The 17,856-nt window shown below is 38.8% G+C and overlaps 2 protein-coding genes across 2 annotated transcripts in view; both read right to left on the minus strand.

The window, feature by feature from the left end:
• Positions 1-49: 49 nt before the first annotated feature.
• The window catches only part of LOC129486257 (protocadherin beta-6), a 29,119-nt gene continuing 11,312 nt past the window's right edge, over positions 50-17,856 (minus strand). Inside the window, exon 2 of the mRNA XM_063642761.1 lies at positions 50-244. Coding sequence (XP_063498831.1) covers positions 50-244 — 195 coding nt within the window. The remainder of the gene's footprint in view (positions 245-17,856) is intronic.
• PCDHB7 (protocadherin beta 7) lies at positions 244-5,649 on the minus strand. The gene has a single exon (XM_055285920.2). It carries the CDS (start codon positions 5,395-5,397, stop codon positions 3,010-3,012), a length of 2,388 nt encoding a protein of 795 aa, XP_055141895.1. The 5' UTR covers positions 5,398-5,649; the 3' UTR covers positions 244-3,009.

Genomic DNA, 17,856 nt, shown 5'->3' on the forward strand with positions numbered 1-17,856 from the left:
TGGCATCCAAGCTTCCTGTGGACTTCCAGGTTCTGCTGCTTTTTGCCGGTTAATGGAGCTGCAGCTGCCGTTCTGGTTTGTACGTTCTTATCCTGCAGCGCCACCATGCGTCCTCACAGGATCTTACATTTTGTGGGATGATGATAGATGTAATATTCCCAACTCTGCCTGTATGTACCCTGGGACTATGTAAAGTTACACCACCACCGTTAATATCGCCGGACGTTACTGAGCAGACAACTGCCTGAAGGAGAAATTACATTAGTCTTTCAACAATGCTAACTGAGTTTGGGGCAAAAAGGAAATATTTAGGTAACAGTCTAGCTTGGCAAAAAGAATTTCAAATATAATTGTAGTTAACATGGGCAACATTTAGATCTTTATAGTTTTATTTCCATGAATCATAGGAATAATTAGTAGCTGTGAACCTCGAACAAATTATTTAATCTCTCTGCTTTAATTTCCTCATCTGTAAAATGAGGATAATAGTAGCACCTGCCACATAGGGCTGTTGTGAATTCCCCACCTTACACATGAGGAAACTGATTCAAAGAGAGATTAACCTTAAAAATAAACTATATACCCGGTACATGGCAATTTGATACCACCAGGTAGGTGACTCTGCATAAATCCATTGCTATAACTAGAAAAACACCTCAAAATTACATGGTAGAATAGTACAGGAACATGACTATCTCAGGTAGAGAAGTTATGTCAAACAGTGAAGGTAAACAAAGAAGGAAAGGCTGGAGAGCTTGTCTAAATATAAACAAAATCTGTAACAGCAGTGGTGATTTTGTTTCTGGGGAAGCATGTCCTTTTTTGTTACCTCTACTTCTCTTCTAATAGCATCAATTTTAAAAAGCTTTTATTTTGATATTTTTCATATCTCATAAAAGGAGAAGAGTAAAATTAACCTGCAATTACTCAGTACTAGCATCAACTATTATCAATGTCTTGCCATAATTCTTGACTCTATCCCTCCAACATCTTTACATTCCAGACAAACTGAATTTTCACCCACAAATACTTCATTATACATTTCTTTAAATGCATAATAACTTTAAGTGACTCTAAAAATAACCTTAAATACAATGCCATTATTATACCTAAAAAATTAAGTTAATATTACTTAATACCCATCTATATTCAAACTCTTCCAAGTGTTTCAAAGTCATTGCTGATGTTTGAATGAAGATCCAGACAAGATCCACACGTTACATTTGATTGGTAGATCTCATAAGATCTTTCCTACTGTAGACTTCTCTCCTCCTGTTTTTCTTTTTCTTTTCTTTTCTTTTCTTTTCTTTTCTTGTTTTTTCTTTTTTTGAGACGGAGTCTCGCTCTGTCACCCAGGCTGGAGTGCAGTGGCACGATCTGGGCTCACTGCAAGCTCCGCCTCCCGGGTTCACGCCATTCTCCTGCCTCAGCCTCTCCGAGTAGCTGGGACTACAGGCGCCCGCCACCACGCCCGGCTAAATTTTTTGTATTTTTAGTAGAGACGGGGTTTCACCGTGGTCTCGATCTCCTGACCTCGTGATCCGCCCGCCTCGGCCTCCCAAAGTGCTGGGATTACAAGCGTGAGCCACCGCGCCCGGCCTCTCCTCCTGTTTTTCATGCCATTTATTTGTTGGAGAAATTAGATAATTTTACCCTAAGACCATGAAAGCATTTTAAGATTTTACTGCTGTGAGGTTTTCTTTGCCTTTAGATTCTATCCCACCAGTGATATATAGTAATACTACCTTTATTAGAGTTACCAGCACTGGTTTATAATATTTTCAGAACACAACCACGCAAAAATTATCTAGATATTTTAAAAATAAAAATCAGTTGTAAATTTTTATAAAAAACAGTGCTTCTCCTTAACTTCCGAGAATTTCTAAAAATTTAATGATCATCTATGTTTCTATTTGATACTACGCATTTAAAACTATTTTTCTTAAATTTTCCTGATTCAATAGTGCACTATAATTAATAGAAAACTTTCAAAAACAAACTTTCAAATCAGGAAAATGTATTACAAATGTTAAGTATGGGTGACTGCAGAAAATCTACAATGTGAAGAAAATAATTAACTAATGATGCAATCAAAATTAGGTAATATTCCTACTCAGGACCATTAATCTTTTTTCTGGGAAATGAAAGTCATATGTTCTGAAGACAAGGAGAAGGCACAGGTTGCCCTTTCAATTTTGTTTTTCACTTGAGTTTGGACAGATCAGAGCATTAGTAATAATAGTTGAAAATTGACCCAGAAAAGCAGGACTTTTGGTGTATAAGAAAATAAAACCATAGATAAATATGTATATTATTATTTCTAAATATAGAAAAGATTGAACAGCAGTATAAATATGATAAAAGACTTCTCCTTAATTAGGCAGAAACTTGCCAGGTAATATCTAATGACAGAAAACAGTATGGAATCGGAGCAGGGTCACTGACCCAGAGTCAGACAGATCTGGGATGGATGCTCAGTTTTGTCATTTATTAGTTAGTGGACCTTAGTGAACTTACTGAATCTCTAAGACCATCTATTTGTTCATTCCTAAAATACCATGCCTCATATGCTTCTTCTCAGATTAAAAGTGTTAAAATAGCGTATGATGCATTAAAAGCATTTCTAAAAAATGCTTTAAAAGACACTCTACAGTTTATGCTTCTGAGACTAGGGTAGGTACACTCATACAGCATTCTAATCAACTCAGAAAGTCTCAGTAGAGATTGAAGACAATGGAAAGCAATTGAAAATATCTCAAACAAGACTTACATTTAATAGACTGTATATTGAGCATAATTGTTTGACATAAAACATTACACATATACATTTCATGCTTTGTGAAGGGTTCTTGGTACTAAATCAGGATCCTATTCTATGTATAGAAATTTATTTCTTGACTTCAAGAGTACATATTTGAAATGATGTAAAGACACTCCCTTACGGGCACCTCACAATAAGTTGCTAATCAGAAATGTATTCACAGACGCGGATTTAGTTTTCATTCTTTATCAGAAACCCAACTGATTCTGAAATGGGCGATTTTCTTCCACTTCCCTGCCTGTGCTCTGGGGTAGCAGGTTGGGGATAATTGGTTTCAGAAACTTGAACTCATTTGTCCCGGAACCTCCAGTCAGACACACCTCATACTGGTAGCTCTGGGACAGGGTTCCGGTGCCGCTCACGTCCACCAGATGTCCTGGAAGGAGGCCCTCGGGCACCGAGCAGCGACCCACCGAGGCCGCCCTGCTCCTCCTGCACAGCCGCACCGCCACGAACAGGAGCACCGAGAAGAGGAAGAGCGAAGACACCGAGGCCAACGCCACCACCAGGTAGACGGTGAGCGAGTCGGCCTGGGCCTGGGCTGGGGCCGCCTCAGGGAGAGGCAGGTAGGGCTGGGAGAAGCCGTCCACCAGGAGCACGTGCAGCGTGGCGGTGGCAGAGCGCGGAGGCTCGCCATTGTCCTTGACCAGCACCACCAGCCTGTGCTTGGCTGCGTCGCGCTCGCTCAGCAGCCTGGCGGTGCGCACCTCGCCATTGTGCGCCCACACGCCGAACAGCCCGGGCTCCGTGGCCTTGAGCAGCTGGTACGACAGCCAGGCGTTCTGGCCCGAGTCACCGTCCACAGCCACCACCTTGGTCACCAGGTAGCCCGGCTCGGCCGCCCGGGGCACCAGCTCGGTGCAGGGCGCGGAGCCGTTTTGCAGCGGGTACAGCACGAAGGGCGAGTTGTCGTTGGCGTCCAGCACCCGCACGCGCACCAGCGCCTCGCTGCTCAGCGCCGGGGAGCCGCGGTCTGTGGCGCCCACGCGAAACTCGAACGCCTGCAGGGCCTCGTAGTCCAGCGACCTGAGGGCGAACAGGTGGCCGTTGTCGGCGTTGATGGAGACCAGGGAGGCGAGGGGCAGGTGCGGGTCCTGGGGCGGCAGCAGCGAGTAGGTGACCTGGGCGTTGGTGCCTGAGTCTCTGTCTGTGGCGCTGACGCTGCCGATGTGCAGGGCGGGGCTGTTGTTCTCGCGGACGAACAGGGTGTAGGAGGTTTGGGTGAAGGCGGGGGCGTTGTCATTGACGTCGGAGACCAGAACAGTTATGTTGTACTCTGTTTTCAGCCTGGGTGTCCCCAAGTCGGTGACGGTGATGGTGATGTTGTACTCAGTGTTCCTCTCTCGATCCAAAGATTTCTCTGCTACCAGAGTATAGAAGTTCTCTACAGATGGCTTCAGGATGAAGGGGAGATCTTCCTGGATGGAGCACACTGTCTTTCCATTGTTCCCGGAATCTCTGTCTCTAATCCTAAAAACAGCCACGACTGTCTCGGGTGAGTTTTCTGCAACTGGGCTAGTAAGTGAAGACAGGAGCAGCTCGGGTCGATTATCGTTTATATCTGTTACCTCAACCACCACAGTGCATTTTCCAGAAAGCCCGCCGCCATCTTTGGCCTGAATAGTTAATGTATAAGTTTGAATTGCCTCATAGTCCAATTCCGCTTTAAGATGAAGATTGCCAGATGTTGGATTGATTTGAAACGTTTTGAGAATTCTTTCAGTGGCATAAGAAAATGCATAGGCTATTTCCCCATTACTTCCGGTATCTAAATCTCTGGCTGACACGGAGACAACCATGGAACCAACGGGGCTATTTTCGGGCACCTGCACCTTGTAGAGCGACCGCACAAAATCAGGGACGTTGTCATTTATGTCTAGAACCAGGATGCGCACGAGGGCGGTACCTGATCTAGGAGGAGAGCCGCCATCTAAAGCGGTGAGGGTTAAACTGAACTCTGGTATCTCTTCCCGATCCAGCACTTGATTCAGCACCAATTCGGGATAGATATTCCCCTCCCCGCTATCATGGACATTAATATGGAAGTAGGCATTGGGGCTGATGGTGTAGTTACTCAGGCTGTTGGTTCCAACATCTGAATCCTGCGCACTCTCTAGGAGAAATGCCGCCCCTGGCGTGGTACTTTCTAATATTTTCAAGGAAATCTCTCTGTCTAGAAATACTGGAGAGTGATCATTGATGTCTCTGACCCATAGTTCAGCACGGAAAATCTGAAAAGGTTTTTCCAATAACAACTGGAAAGGCAGCACACAGGGCTCTCTGGGGCCACACAGTTCCTCTCGGTCCAATTTCTCATTTAGAAGTAAATCACCAGTAAGCGAACTGAGCAGTAAAAATTGCATGTTCTGGTCTGAAACAATTCTAGTTCCCCGGGCTCTCAGTTCCCCTACCCCTAACCCTAGGTCTTTTGCCAAGTTGGTAAGAAAGGTGCCTCTCTCGGTTTCCTCCGCCACAAAATACTGAAGCGGTTCGGCGCCAGCCCAAGACATCCCCAGAAATACACAAAGAAATAAGACTTGCCTTTTCTGCACAGCACGCTCCACTCTGGCCTCCATTCTTCCTTGGATCAGTCTTTCAAAATGACTTCCACTCAGCCTCCAGCGGCTCTCACAAATGGCAGCAGCCGAATCCTTTGAAATGAGCTGAATAATAGCAATGTTTGTGGGGAAGGATCCTCACTTTACCCCAATTCCTATTACCACCGTTTCCTTTCCTATGCTTTTCTCTTCAGATTTCCTCTTTACTCTGGAATCTGTAACACCCTTTCTTTGTGAAGTTATTTTTCTCTCTCTTTTTAGCCAGCAGCGCCACCTTGCGTTTTGTGGATGTTATTCCCGTTATCAAGACCAGAACAAAAAGATGGCGGATTGAAGGAATTCTGCAACAAGAATGATTTGTCCCCGGTATCTTTGCTGTTTCATTCCATCTTTATCCTCGAATGGTCACAGTAATGCTAGTAAGTAATAGCTGATGTCGTTTTCCGCTGTGATAATCTGGATTCGTAGAAGAATTAATTTACTGTCTTCTTAAATCTAGGGGCATGAAACTAAACTCTGACTCCCCACCGAAATCCTAAGAAAACTTCCTATTTTAAAAATGAATAGTAAAAAATATATATGAGAAAATGAAGCCTCCTCCTTGAAGTCAACAAATATTGGTTGGGGACATTTTATTTATTTGTAAAGTATTTAACAATAATAATGTGAATATGGCAGAATAATTGACCTTTTTCCAATTTCTTGTGAATTAAACAATTATTCCACTTTCCAGGTCTTAACTCTTTACCCGTGATACTTCTTGGAACACTTTCTGCCTCCCCCAAACCCAACCTTCATCCTTCGCCTGCTTTAGGTATTACATAGAAATTATTGTTCATCTATAATTTCAGTGACTAGAATCTCCAATATCCAATGAATATTCTTAAAATTAGTAGTAGCAAGTTGGTCAATCTTGCATATGTGGAAGTGTTTCTAGCATTTCATCTTCAAATATGATGGTTGATCTCAATTGGGGGTAAATATTCCTTTTTTGAATCAAGAAAGTTTTCTTTTTATTCTTTCATATTTTGAAGTGATTTTTGATAGCTGTTGAAATAATACATTTATTCTTTAGTTTCTAAATTATTGAGTTATTGATATAAATGACATTTAACCATAATGTATTATTGTTTTAGTGCACAGGTAGATATGATGTGTCAACATGGTTTTAGGATTTTTCTAGTTAATGTTGTTTTCCTAGTGCGTGTTTGCCTTTTATGGCTTTGGTATTAAACTATTATACTGGCATCGTAGAATGTGTTAAGGAGCTTTTTATCTATTTTATACAATAGTTTTAATAATTATATTATTATATGTTTCTACATGCTTAATTCCAGCTTGCCTTTTAAACTGGTTGGGTTTGGTGACTTCACTTGCAGTAGATCAGTGACTACCATTTACATTTTACCTTTGGTTATTAATCGGTTCAGGTTTTGTATTTTTAAGTAACTTGCATTTTATTTTGAAAATCATTTTATCTAGTTTGCAAATTTCTTGGCATTGTTTTCATTGTGTTATTTACCTTTAATTGTATCCCAATTTTTATTAGTGATGTTTAGCATTTTAACTCCTTTTTATTCTTGGTGAGACTTGCAAGAGCTCTACTTTACTGATATTTTGAAATGCATTTTTTTCGAAATAATATATGACCTTGGTCCAAAATTAAATAGCACTAAGAGGCTTGTTCTGCCCTTTTCCTCCTCACTTTTCTTAGTTCCCCTCCTAAGAGGTAGCCATTTTAAAACTCTTTTAGTTATCTCTTCGGTCACTAATCTGTTTTCTGATATATTTTGATTAATTAATTTTAGAAATTATCAATTGACTCTTTATTATGTTAGATTACATTTTAGGTATTTTAGATTTTCTTTTACTTACTACATATTGGGAACATTATTGTGTATTAATTATATTTTCTTTTTCAATTTTTTCATGAAGTTATCAATTGTCTTGCCTTTTCATTTACTTGATTTTTTTATCCCTATCACTTATTCATCCCACAGATACAATTGCCTGTCAGTACAATTTTCCCCATAGTCATTTCCATTCCTCCTGAGACTTCAATTTTTCTTTAAATTGGGTAGTTGCTTGCTATGCCTACTGCACAGCTATCATTCTGGATTTTTTCTTTGCTGTCATTCATGGAATATTTTGCCTTTTATTCTGGATGTGTTTGCTATTTCTGGGATTTTATAACTTGCCCTTTTTCAGTTTACTCTATGGCATTACTAGATCACATCCTCCAATAGGTTCATATGATTGAAAAGATGATACAATGTTAAGAGGATTGCTAATGATATCCTTCAAAATCCCTGTCTCTTGAGTCAAACAACTCGTTACTGGACTAGTTGTTCATTATGCCTGAGACTCAGTTGTCATCCTGGGATCATCCTTCAACATCACCTGGAGATTCATTTCACTTCTGTCCTGTTTTGGATCTTCTAGTTTCTGTTTCTTCTGTCTTCTCCTGTCTTGAATTAGGTTCTCATTTTGATAGATATCTTCCAGTAGTTTTCAGAGAAGGATGTTTCAGAGTTTAACGTTTTTGTGATCTTAAATGTACTAAAATGTCTTTATTCTACCCTCAAACTTGATTAGTAGTTTGACTAAGTATAGAGTTTTAGGTTGAAAATAATTTTTCTTCTGAATTTTTGTTTTATCAATGAGCTTTCCAAACCAATCTGTTTGCTAAGAAGTCTAAAGCTAATCTTCTTTCTTCTCTCTATATGTCACCTATATTTTTATTTTTCATTGTAGTGTTTTGTCATTGTCCCAAGCACTTTAAAATTAACCAATTATATGTTTTGGTTTGGGGTTATTTTCCATCCACTGTACAGTAAAATTGATGAGACATTTCATCTAGGAAACTAATTTCCTCCTGCTCTTAGAAATCTCCATAAATTATTTCATTAATAATCCAACTCCCATTCCCTTTTTAGAATTTCTATAATTCAGGTGTTAGACCTCTGGTACAGTTCTCTAATTTCTTTATTTTTTTCTCTCCTACTTGCCATTTTAAAATATTTTTGCAGTATTTTCTAGAACATTTTCTGAAGTTTATCTTCAAGCCTTTATATTGAGATTTTTATTTCTTTATTAGGTTGGTATTTTCCTAGACCTGTCTCTTTCATTTAAAGAGCTCTCTTTTGGACTTATTTCTTAGATGCAATAACTTCTTTTTTCATCTGATGATATTAATAATCGCTTTTCCCCCAAGTTTTCTTCTTGCTGCAGACTTTCCATTTTCTCCAAGTTACCTTTTTACTCTTTGCTTTTCTTTAACTTCTGTATGCCCTTTCAGAAACTTTCTTCATGTGTTTGCTCTTAATTTAGTTTGGGAGACTACAGAGCTGAGTGATGGCTCTGAGTAGGTTGGTAATGCTTGTCCACCTTGATTTTTCATTCTAAAGTGAACTGGGAGCACTGATGGATGGGGAAACCTCAGTGTCAGTGTGATTAGGTCTTTCCAGTTGGACTGGCCAGATTACCACACTCTTTAAAATCCCCTATCCAAAAGGAAAAGATATAGATTGAAAAAGGTGAAGGATTAAGTGGGTGAAGAGGAGTACAGTTTTGCATCAGGATAGGCTAAGTTATGCTTCAACACCAAACAACTTCCCCAAATCTCAACAGCTTCACACAATGAAAGTTGATTTCTTCCACCCTGGCTAACACAGTGAAACCCCTCCTCTACTAAAAATACAAGACATTAGCCAGGTGTGGTGGTGGGCGCCTGTAGTCCCAGCTACTCGGGGAGGCTGAGGCAGGAGAATGGCGTGAACCTGGGAGGCGTGGTGAGTCGAGATGCAGTGAGCCAAGATTGCGCCACTGCACTCCAGCCTGGACGGAGCAAGACTCCGTCTCAAAAAAAAAAAAAGGAAGTTGATTTCTTTCTTTTTTTTTTTTTTTTTTTTTGAGACAGAGTCTTGCTCTGTCACCCAGGCTGGAGTGCAGTGGCGCGATCTCGGCTCACTGCAAGCTCCGCCTCCCGGGTTCACGCCATTCTCCTGCCTCAGCCTCTCCGAGTAGCTGGGACTACAGGCGCCCGCCACCACGCCCGGCTAATTTTTTGTATTTTTGGTAGAGACGGGATTTCACCGTGGTCTCGATCTCCTGACCTCGTGATCCGCCCGCCTCGGCCTCCCAAAGTGCTGGGATTACAAGCGTGAGCCACCGCGCCCGGCCAGATTTCTTTCTTATACTATATATCCTATACAGTTCAGCCTGGGGCCCTCCTTACAGCAGTCAGTCAAGGATCTAAACTTGTGGAGATTCCATCTTCACATATACTTCCGTGATCACTGTAGTGGGAAAAGAAAATGTGTTAAACTGTGCCTCCAAAAACTTCAGCCCAGAATGGATATATGTCACTTCTCACGTTTTATTAGCCAAAGGAAATTACATGGCTACACATAATTTTAAACAGAAATAGAATTGAAATTCTACCATATGTCCAAGAAGGGGAGAACCAAAATATTTGTAATTGGTTCTAATGACTATCACAGCATTTTAACAATCAACCAGAATTCAATATTTAGATGGTTACTTACTTTTGCTACCCATATTACTCATGCCCTCCATTTTGTTGGCAGAACCTCTCATATAATAACCCTCCTTTTTGCACTCATCAGAAAATAAAACTCCAGACTTATGTTAGGGTCAAGGAGGTAGGTAGGTTACTGACTGCAATGGGGAAATGTGATTTAACTGCTAGAGATTTAACTGCTTTACAGGGATCTTTAACACAATCCTTCTTATTTGGCATGAGCAACTAGGATTGACATTTCAGATGCCTCTATATGTCCAATCATCTAAACAGAATTTATTCTAGTCCCACAGTCTGAACAGGATTGATTCTCAGCTCTTCCCACTTCACAACTGGTAGTTGATTTGTCAGGTCTACTAAATCATTCATCTGTTTTCCAACTTCTAAGAGTTTTCCCTGTTGTCTTCTACGTTATTCTCTTCATCCTTATTAAGTTTATGTTTCTGAAAATATCTGTTCATATTTTCTTAGTGCATTTTTAGAGGGAGCCAAATGAAAGGTGCATGTCTCATACATCAATTATATATAGAACCTAAAATATCCTTCGCTTTTTGTTTAATTGGTCAAATATTATGTGATTTTATTCTATTTAATCAATTTATGCTTTTATATTTTTAATTCATTCCTTTTATTTTCCTTATTTTTAAAAATTCTTGTTTTGATTCTTGAGTCATTTACTTTGTCCCTCTTTTCTCAATAAACCTAGATTTCTAAAATATGCATGTCTTACATTTTTCTCTATTTATCCTTATACTCTTACCTTAAATATCACTTTATTAAGGAAACTTCTTATATCAGCTAGAATTATATTCTACATAACTTATAGATCTATGTTCTATAGCAATTTAGCTTGAAGTTACAGATAAAGCCATAATAACAGTGACTTAAACAAAATATAAAAGAAGCCTAGTGGCTGAAATGCACTCCATGGTATCTGGGACCCAGTCTCATTCCATCATTGACTTGCTATCTTCAGGACATGGCCTTTACTTCATTGTCCAGTATAGCTGCCTAATAACCAGTCATTACATCCGCATTCATGCCAACAAAAAGAGGAAGGAAAGGGTGTGCTTTCATTTTTTTAAAAGATTATTTCCATAAGGTACTCCATGGCACTTGTGCTTTTATCTCACAGCTTACAATGTGGTTACAAGATGACACCTGGCAAGAGAGGTTGAAGAATATAATCTACAGCTCACATACCTACATAAGCAGCTAAAATCAGATGTATATTAGTAATAAATAAGGGGAGAATATATATTTGGGTTAAAGTAGCCATCTATATCATACCCACTTAGACCTGACCTATTGCCCCAACTGCCCACTAGGAACAGATAGCGTCAAAAAAGTTATCCAATTCAGAGCAGTTATTAAAGGAACATATGACTGTCTCTTTCCATATTGGCAGTGTGGCTTGTAGCCAAAATAATTACTGTTCCACTGAAAGCTAAGCCCAGGAAGCAATAGAGAAATTAATTCAAGTGCTAGGACAAGGCCTTTTGAACAAACAATGTTTCCCCAGTGTGCTATTGGAAAATGCCATCCATTCCTACTTCATTTTATAAATTTTTTAAAAATTCAGGGTCTAGAAAGCTTAAAACTCCATTTTCCAGACTTCTTAGAATTATTATTCTGGATGTAAATTAGGTTTTACCAATGAGATTCCTTCACGTGAGCCTTAGAATACAGGCAAAGGTTGTCTCCCACTGTTCACCAATAAGGTCAGAAAGATATGAATGCTTGCAGCTAAGTCAGCATTCCTCTGTCTAGCCATCACCTTCTTAGGGAACTGGAGACCACTGTGGCATCCAGACACTCTGTGCAAGTGTGCAGCCATCAGTTTTGGAGGTGGGAGAGGGCACTGTGGGAGCAACAGTTTTGGTAGTAGCAGTAGCATCAGCTTCCTGATTCCTGTGCTGCAGCTGTGGTCATATGCCTTCAAAACCTTTTCAGTGCTGACTCTCTTATTTCTGCTTGTCCAGTTCTTCCAGTGATTTTATATAAGCATCTAAGTCCTTGTAGCTGATATCTTTTTTGGTTTTGGTTAGAGACACACAGAGTGGTTTTTGGTTTTTTGTCCTGAACTCTGAATAATTCATCCAAACTCAAAATTTTATTCCTTCACTCAAATTATAAGTAATAGGAGCCTCTTGATTAGAGTTTGTAAAAGAAAAAAACTGTAAAACATAAAATCATCAAGCCTTTAAGGCACTAGTCCCTTACTCTAACACAACTTAGTTTAAGAATAGGGGAGAATAAAAAATTTCAGATGTACTCCTGCAAGACTAAGGATAAAAGTGTTTGATAAATTTGATGTATATCTTTTTTAAAAAGCAGAACATGGTCTGAAGGTGAATAAAAATCTTTCATCCTCCCTTCATGTGTAACACTATAAGTCAAAATTAGTTTTAAAAATGTATTATTTGTAAAGAAATAAGAAAGGGCTCAACATCACATTATAAATTTTAAAAAATGAAAGCTGGGTCACATATTTTAAATGACATATTGTTAGGTGAACAAAGCAAGTATCAAATGCTTTAAATAATAAGTGGGCATTTTATAAAAAAGAAATAAAATATTTTGTTATCATGTTTAGGCTTACTAAGCCAGATAAAATAACAAACTGAAATTTATTTATTACTTTATTCAATACTCATTCACCTATAATTATTTCAATACAGCCACGTGCTGCATAATGACTTTCGGTCAACCGTGGATGGCATATACAATGGTGGTCCTGTAAGATCATAATGGAGCTGAAAAATTTTTGTTGCCTAGTGATGCCATACCTATAGTAATGTCATAGTGCAATGCATTATCTGTTCTATGTTTAGATACACAAACACTAACCATTGTGTTATAAATTGTCTACAGTAGTCAGTATAGTAGTAACATGATATACAGGTTTGCAGCCTAGGAACAATAGGCTATACTGGGTATCTAGGTGTGTATAGTAGGCTACATTATCTGGATTTGTGTAAGTACACTCTATGATGTTGGAGCAATAATGAAATTGCCTAATGACACAGCTTTCAGAATGTATTTCTGCTATTAAGCAATGAATGGCTGTTTATATATTTTTCTAAGCCCATAAGATAAAGAGCCCTCTTTGTGAAGAGAGTACTGTCTAGTGGAGAGGGGAGATTATTGATTGTCTGAGCCGAGTACTCAGTTGATGAAACATTGGATTCAATGGATTCAAAGGAAAAGTAGCCTAATTAATATATAATTGAAATGGTGGAAAAACTGAATCTTCAAGTTGAATAAACATTAGACACAGCCTGTGATTTCTGAAAATGATAGTATCAATAATTCATATGACCCTCCTAAAGAAAACAAAATATAATGGACAAAACTTAAGAAAAAACTTAAAAACTAATGAAGAGCCAAAAACATAGTAGAAAATGGCAGAAAAAGCCCAATTTTTATGGAAGCCTGTAAGAGAGGGGTAAACAGAGTATCAGAACAACAAAACTTCTTATGCTCTCAGGGCATTTAAAAATGTTTGTACACAGGCTTTGATCTGAAGCTATGTGGGATTAAAGAAATATAAATCAAGGCTCAGGTGTAACCACAGTTGCAGCATATTATAGAAAGATCCTCTTCATATTAAGGGACCCCTCAGGGATACATCCATAATGTAAATACAGTGTAAACACCAGCAAATCTAAACTTGCCCTCAGCCTCCAACTCCAGGGAATTATATACAAGTCTCCCTGGTTTTTTTTTTTTTTTTTTTTTGAGACGGAGTCTTGCTCTGTCACCCAGGCTGGAGTGCGGTGGCGCGATCTCGGCTCACTGCAAGCTCCGCCTCCCAGGTTCACGCCATTCTCCTGCCTCAGCCTTTCCGAGTAGCTGGGACAACAGGCGCCCGCCACCACGCCCAGCTAATTTTTTTTTGTATTTTTAGTAGAGACGGGGTTTCACCGTGGTCTCAATCTCTGACCTCGCGATCCGCCCGCCTCGGCCTCCCAAAGTGCTGGGATTACAAGCGTGAGCCACCGCGCCCGGCCAAGTCTGCCTGGTGTTAAGCAGAGCAGAAGCAAAAGAAAAAAAAACATGCCTGGGAAGTTGTATCTACATATTGGGTGTGTGTATGGTGTGTGTGTGTGTGTGTTTGTGTGTGTGTGTGTGTGTGTGTATTGAGATGGGGTCTTACTCTACTGCCTAGGTGAGTATAGAACTCCTGAGCTCAAGTGATCTTCCCACCTCAACCTCCTGAGTATCTCGGACTACAGGCCCACACCACTGCACGTGGCCCTCTTGTGTATTTGTATTTTGAATATACATAGGTTGAGATGCAAGGAACCTCAAGCCATTTAATTACTTTGTGATGGTCCACTATTGATAGTGTTTCCAATGTCCTGGCTGAAACAAATGAAAATGCATTTTGGGAGATGGAACATGTGCAACCTAGGCTTTGTAGATACCCCACAAATAAATTTTCAAGGGCAATCAACCATGCACAACCTACAAAGAAACAAAGACATAACGAAAGAGAAGGAGCAGAAACAAAATAGAGTAGGTATAGGCCCACACAAACTTCAGATATTAGAACTATAAGGCAGATTTTAAAACAAAATATACTTACCATATATAAATAAATAAGTGATATACTTGAAAATATCTTCATGAACAGATTGAAAAGGCACGCTGAGTTCCAGGGAAAAGTAGTGTGTAATTACCATAATCAAGACATAATCTGATAAAGATAGTGAATTTCAAGGATAGAAAACAAGTTACCTACAGGTGAAGCAAACAGGTTTCAGACTTTCCCTGAGCAACATTTAATACCAAAGCAGAATGGAAATGTCTACAAGATTCTGAGGGAAATAAATTATGGCTCAATTATTTTACACATAGCCAAGCTGTTGCTCAAGTACAAAGACAACAATGCAGCAAACAGGAAAGAATTCATTAAACCTTGTGCTAGTACTGATGAATTCTTATTGAAAAAAATACTACTTAAGGATAAAAATCAAGTGACTTATAGATGACTGTAGAAACTATGATAGAAGAACTAATGTTATATTTAATGTCAACAAATCTTTGATGAAAAGAAAGTCCATTGAAAAATTTTATACCCAGCTAAATTGTATTTCTCAAGCATGTGAAAAAAATACAGCACCTATGAACTCTTATCTAAAGACTGACATCTGATGAAATCAAGCAAATCAAGAGATAAAATAACATAAATGATTCAGGTACAGGAAAACTAGCACAATATGACTGACAGTAAGGACTGTATTTTACTCTAGTTTGAGCACACTAGTTTTTCTCAAATTTTTTCCTGAAACTTTATGTAAATGATAGAGGGCAAGGGCTTAAAATAAACAAAGCTATAAAGACAAAAATAATGGGAGAAGAATAAACCGCAGGGGAGAGAAGTCACAAAAATTTTGGAAGATGCAAAGCACACAGACAATTGGTAACTGACAGTTTTCTTTTTTTTTCCTTTTTGCTCTCAAATGAAAAGGAGGAAAGGTAATAAGAAAATCAAATCTAGCCAAAGTAATAATCCAGACTGAGGACCCAGGGAGAGGCTAGAAACAATATTGGCTGAAGATCTATATAAGGAGTACTTATATCTGAGAATTCCTTTCCTAGTCAGTGAAGCAAGGCACTTTCCCTTTTCTCATCATGGCGGAAAATCGGAGGTGTAATATCCATAGTGGTTTAATAGGAAGGGCTCTGGACTGAAGGACACCAGCACAACTTAGGACAGGACTGAGATCTTAGTGAGAAAGTGGGTTAAAAAAAATTAAGACACTTTCTCTCAAACCAAGGAGCTTACAAAGTGCTAGGTGTCAAGTTTATAATAACTTCCATCCTACCCATCCTTATTGAATTCCTCTCTGAAGAACAATGTGAGCCCAAGAGAGAAGACTTACAGATATTGACGTTTTGTCTCCAAATAAAATGTTTCCTGTTTCATTACCCTAAGGTGAGATCCACCACTCAACTAGTCCCACCCAAACATACAATGTTTATCAGCTTTTAAGAGCCTTATTTTATAAAAGGAAAAAATACGCTGGGCACGGTGGCTCACGCCTATAATCCCTGCACTTTGGAAGGCTGAGACGGCTGGATCACCTGAGTTCAGGAGTTTGAGACCAGCCTGGCCAACATGGTGAAACTCCATCTCTACCAAAAATACAAAAAAATCAGCCAGGCGTGGTGGCAGGCGCCTGTAATCCCAGCTACTCGGGAGGCTGAGGCAGGAGAATCACTTGAACCCAAGAGGCAGAGGTTGCAGTGAGCTGAGATTGCACCACTCCACTCCAGTCTGGGCGACAGAGCGAGGCTCTGTCTCAAAAAAAAGAAAACAATACATAATTGGGCTTCATCAAAATTTTAAAAATCTTTTTTACTTCAAAGGACACTACCAATAAAGTGAAAACACAACTCACAGAATGGCAGAAAGTATTTGTAAATCATGTATCTGATAAGAGTCTAGTATCCAGAATATATAAAGAACTACTAACATTCAACAATTAAAATATTAAAAAATTAGATTAGATAACTGGCAAAGAATTTGAGTATACATTTCTTTAAAGAAGATACTCGAACAATAAGCATATGAAAAGAAATATAACATGATTAGTCATTGGGGAAATGCAATTCAAACCATAACAGGATACTACTTCACACCTTCTAAGATGGCTATAACACAAAATAAGTGTTGGTGAGGATGTAGACAAATTGGAACCCTCATACACTCTTGAGAGGAATGTAAAATGGTATAGTCACTTTGGAAAACAGTTTGACAATTCCTCAAAAAGTTATATAGAGTCAGTGTTTGACCCAGTAATTCCATTCCTAGGTATACACCCAAGAGAAATGAAAACATGTTCACACAAAAACTCATACATGAATGTTCCTAGCATCATTATTCATAATAGCCAAATAGTGGAAACAAACCCAAATGCCCACCAATTGATGAACAAACAAAATGTGGTGCATTCATACAATGGAATATTATTTAGCCATAGAAAAGAATGAAGTGCTGATGCATGCTGTAACGTGAATGAACCTTGAAAACATTATGTTAAGTGAAAGAAGCCAGACATATTCTATGATTCAATTTACATGAAATGTCTAGAACAGGCAAATCCAAAGAAACATAAAGTTGATTAGTGGTTTCCAGGGGCTGGAAGGAGGAGGGAATGGGGAGTGACTGCTTATGGGTACCAGGTCTCTTTTTTGTGCTGATGAAAATGTGAAAAATGTTCTGGAATTAGATAGTGGTAATAATTGTACAGCCCTTGGAATATACTAAAAACCACCAAACTCAATTTTTTAAAAAGTGAATATTATGGTATGTGAATTATATCTCACCAAAGAATTTTAAAACTGCAAGGCTACTCTAGAAAGAAATATGTAGAGACCAAGAAAAAGCTTTTTGAAAGTAAAACTATGATAGCAAAAGCTTAAAATTTAGCCATAGAGGAAATTTACTGGAATCCAGGAAAACAAAGACAGAAGATAGAACAAGGGTAAGAAAAATTAAATATCAAACCAGGTTAGTATACAACTAAGAGAAATTGCAGAATAAAAAACCAAAAACCATTTAGTAGGGGAAATAATTTTTTAATTAAAAAAAAAAAAAACCCTAACAATCCTGTTCTAGTCTGAAGAACATGTCTCAAGATTGGCTAGTCTCATTGAGTAACTAGTGCAATAAATGACCAAAATTCTTACAGTATGACACAATGACGAAATTCTAGAACACTGGAGGTACATACAAGAACCTCAATTTATCTGGAGTAGGGTTTCTCAGCCTCAGCACTGTTGGCAGCTGTGACCATCAAAAATGTTTCCAGACATTGCCAAATGTTTGATAATTGCCAGACATTTACCAAAGGTGGCAGAATTGCCATTGGTTGAGAATCAGGGATCTAGAAGGAAAACAAAGTTTCTCAGAAAAGAATGGG

Source organism: Symphalangus syndactylus, chromosome 7 (assembly GCF_028878055.3).
Source record: "Symphalangus syndactylus isolate Jambi chromosome 7, NHGRI_mSymSyn1-v2.1_pri, whole genome shotgun sequence".
Lineage (NCBI taxonomy): Eukaryota > Metazoa > Chordata > Mammalia > Primates > Hylobatidae > Symphalangus > Symphalangus syndactylus.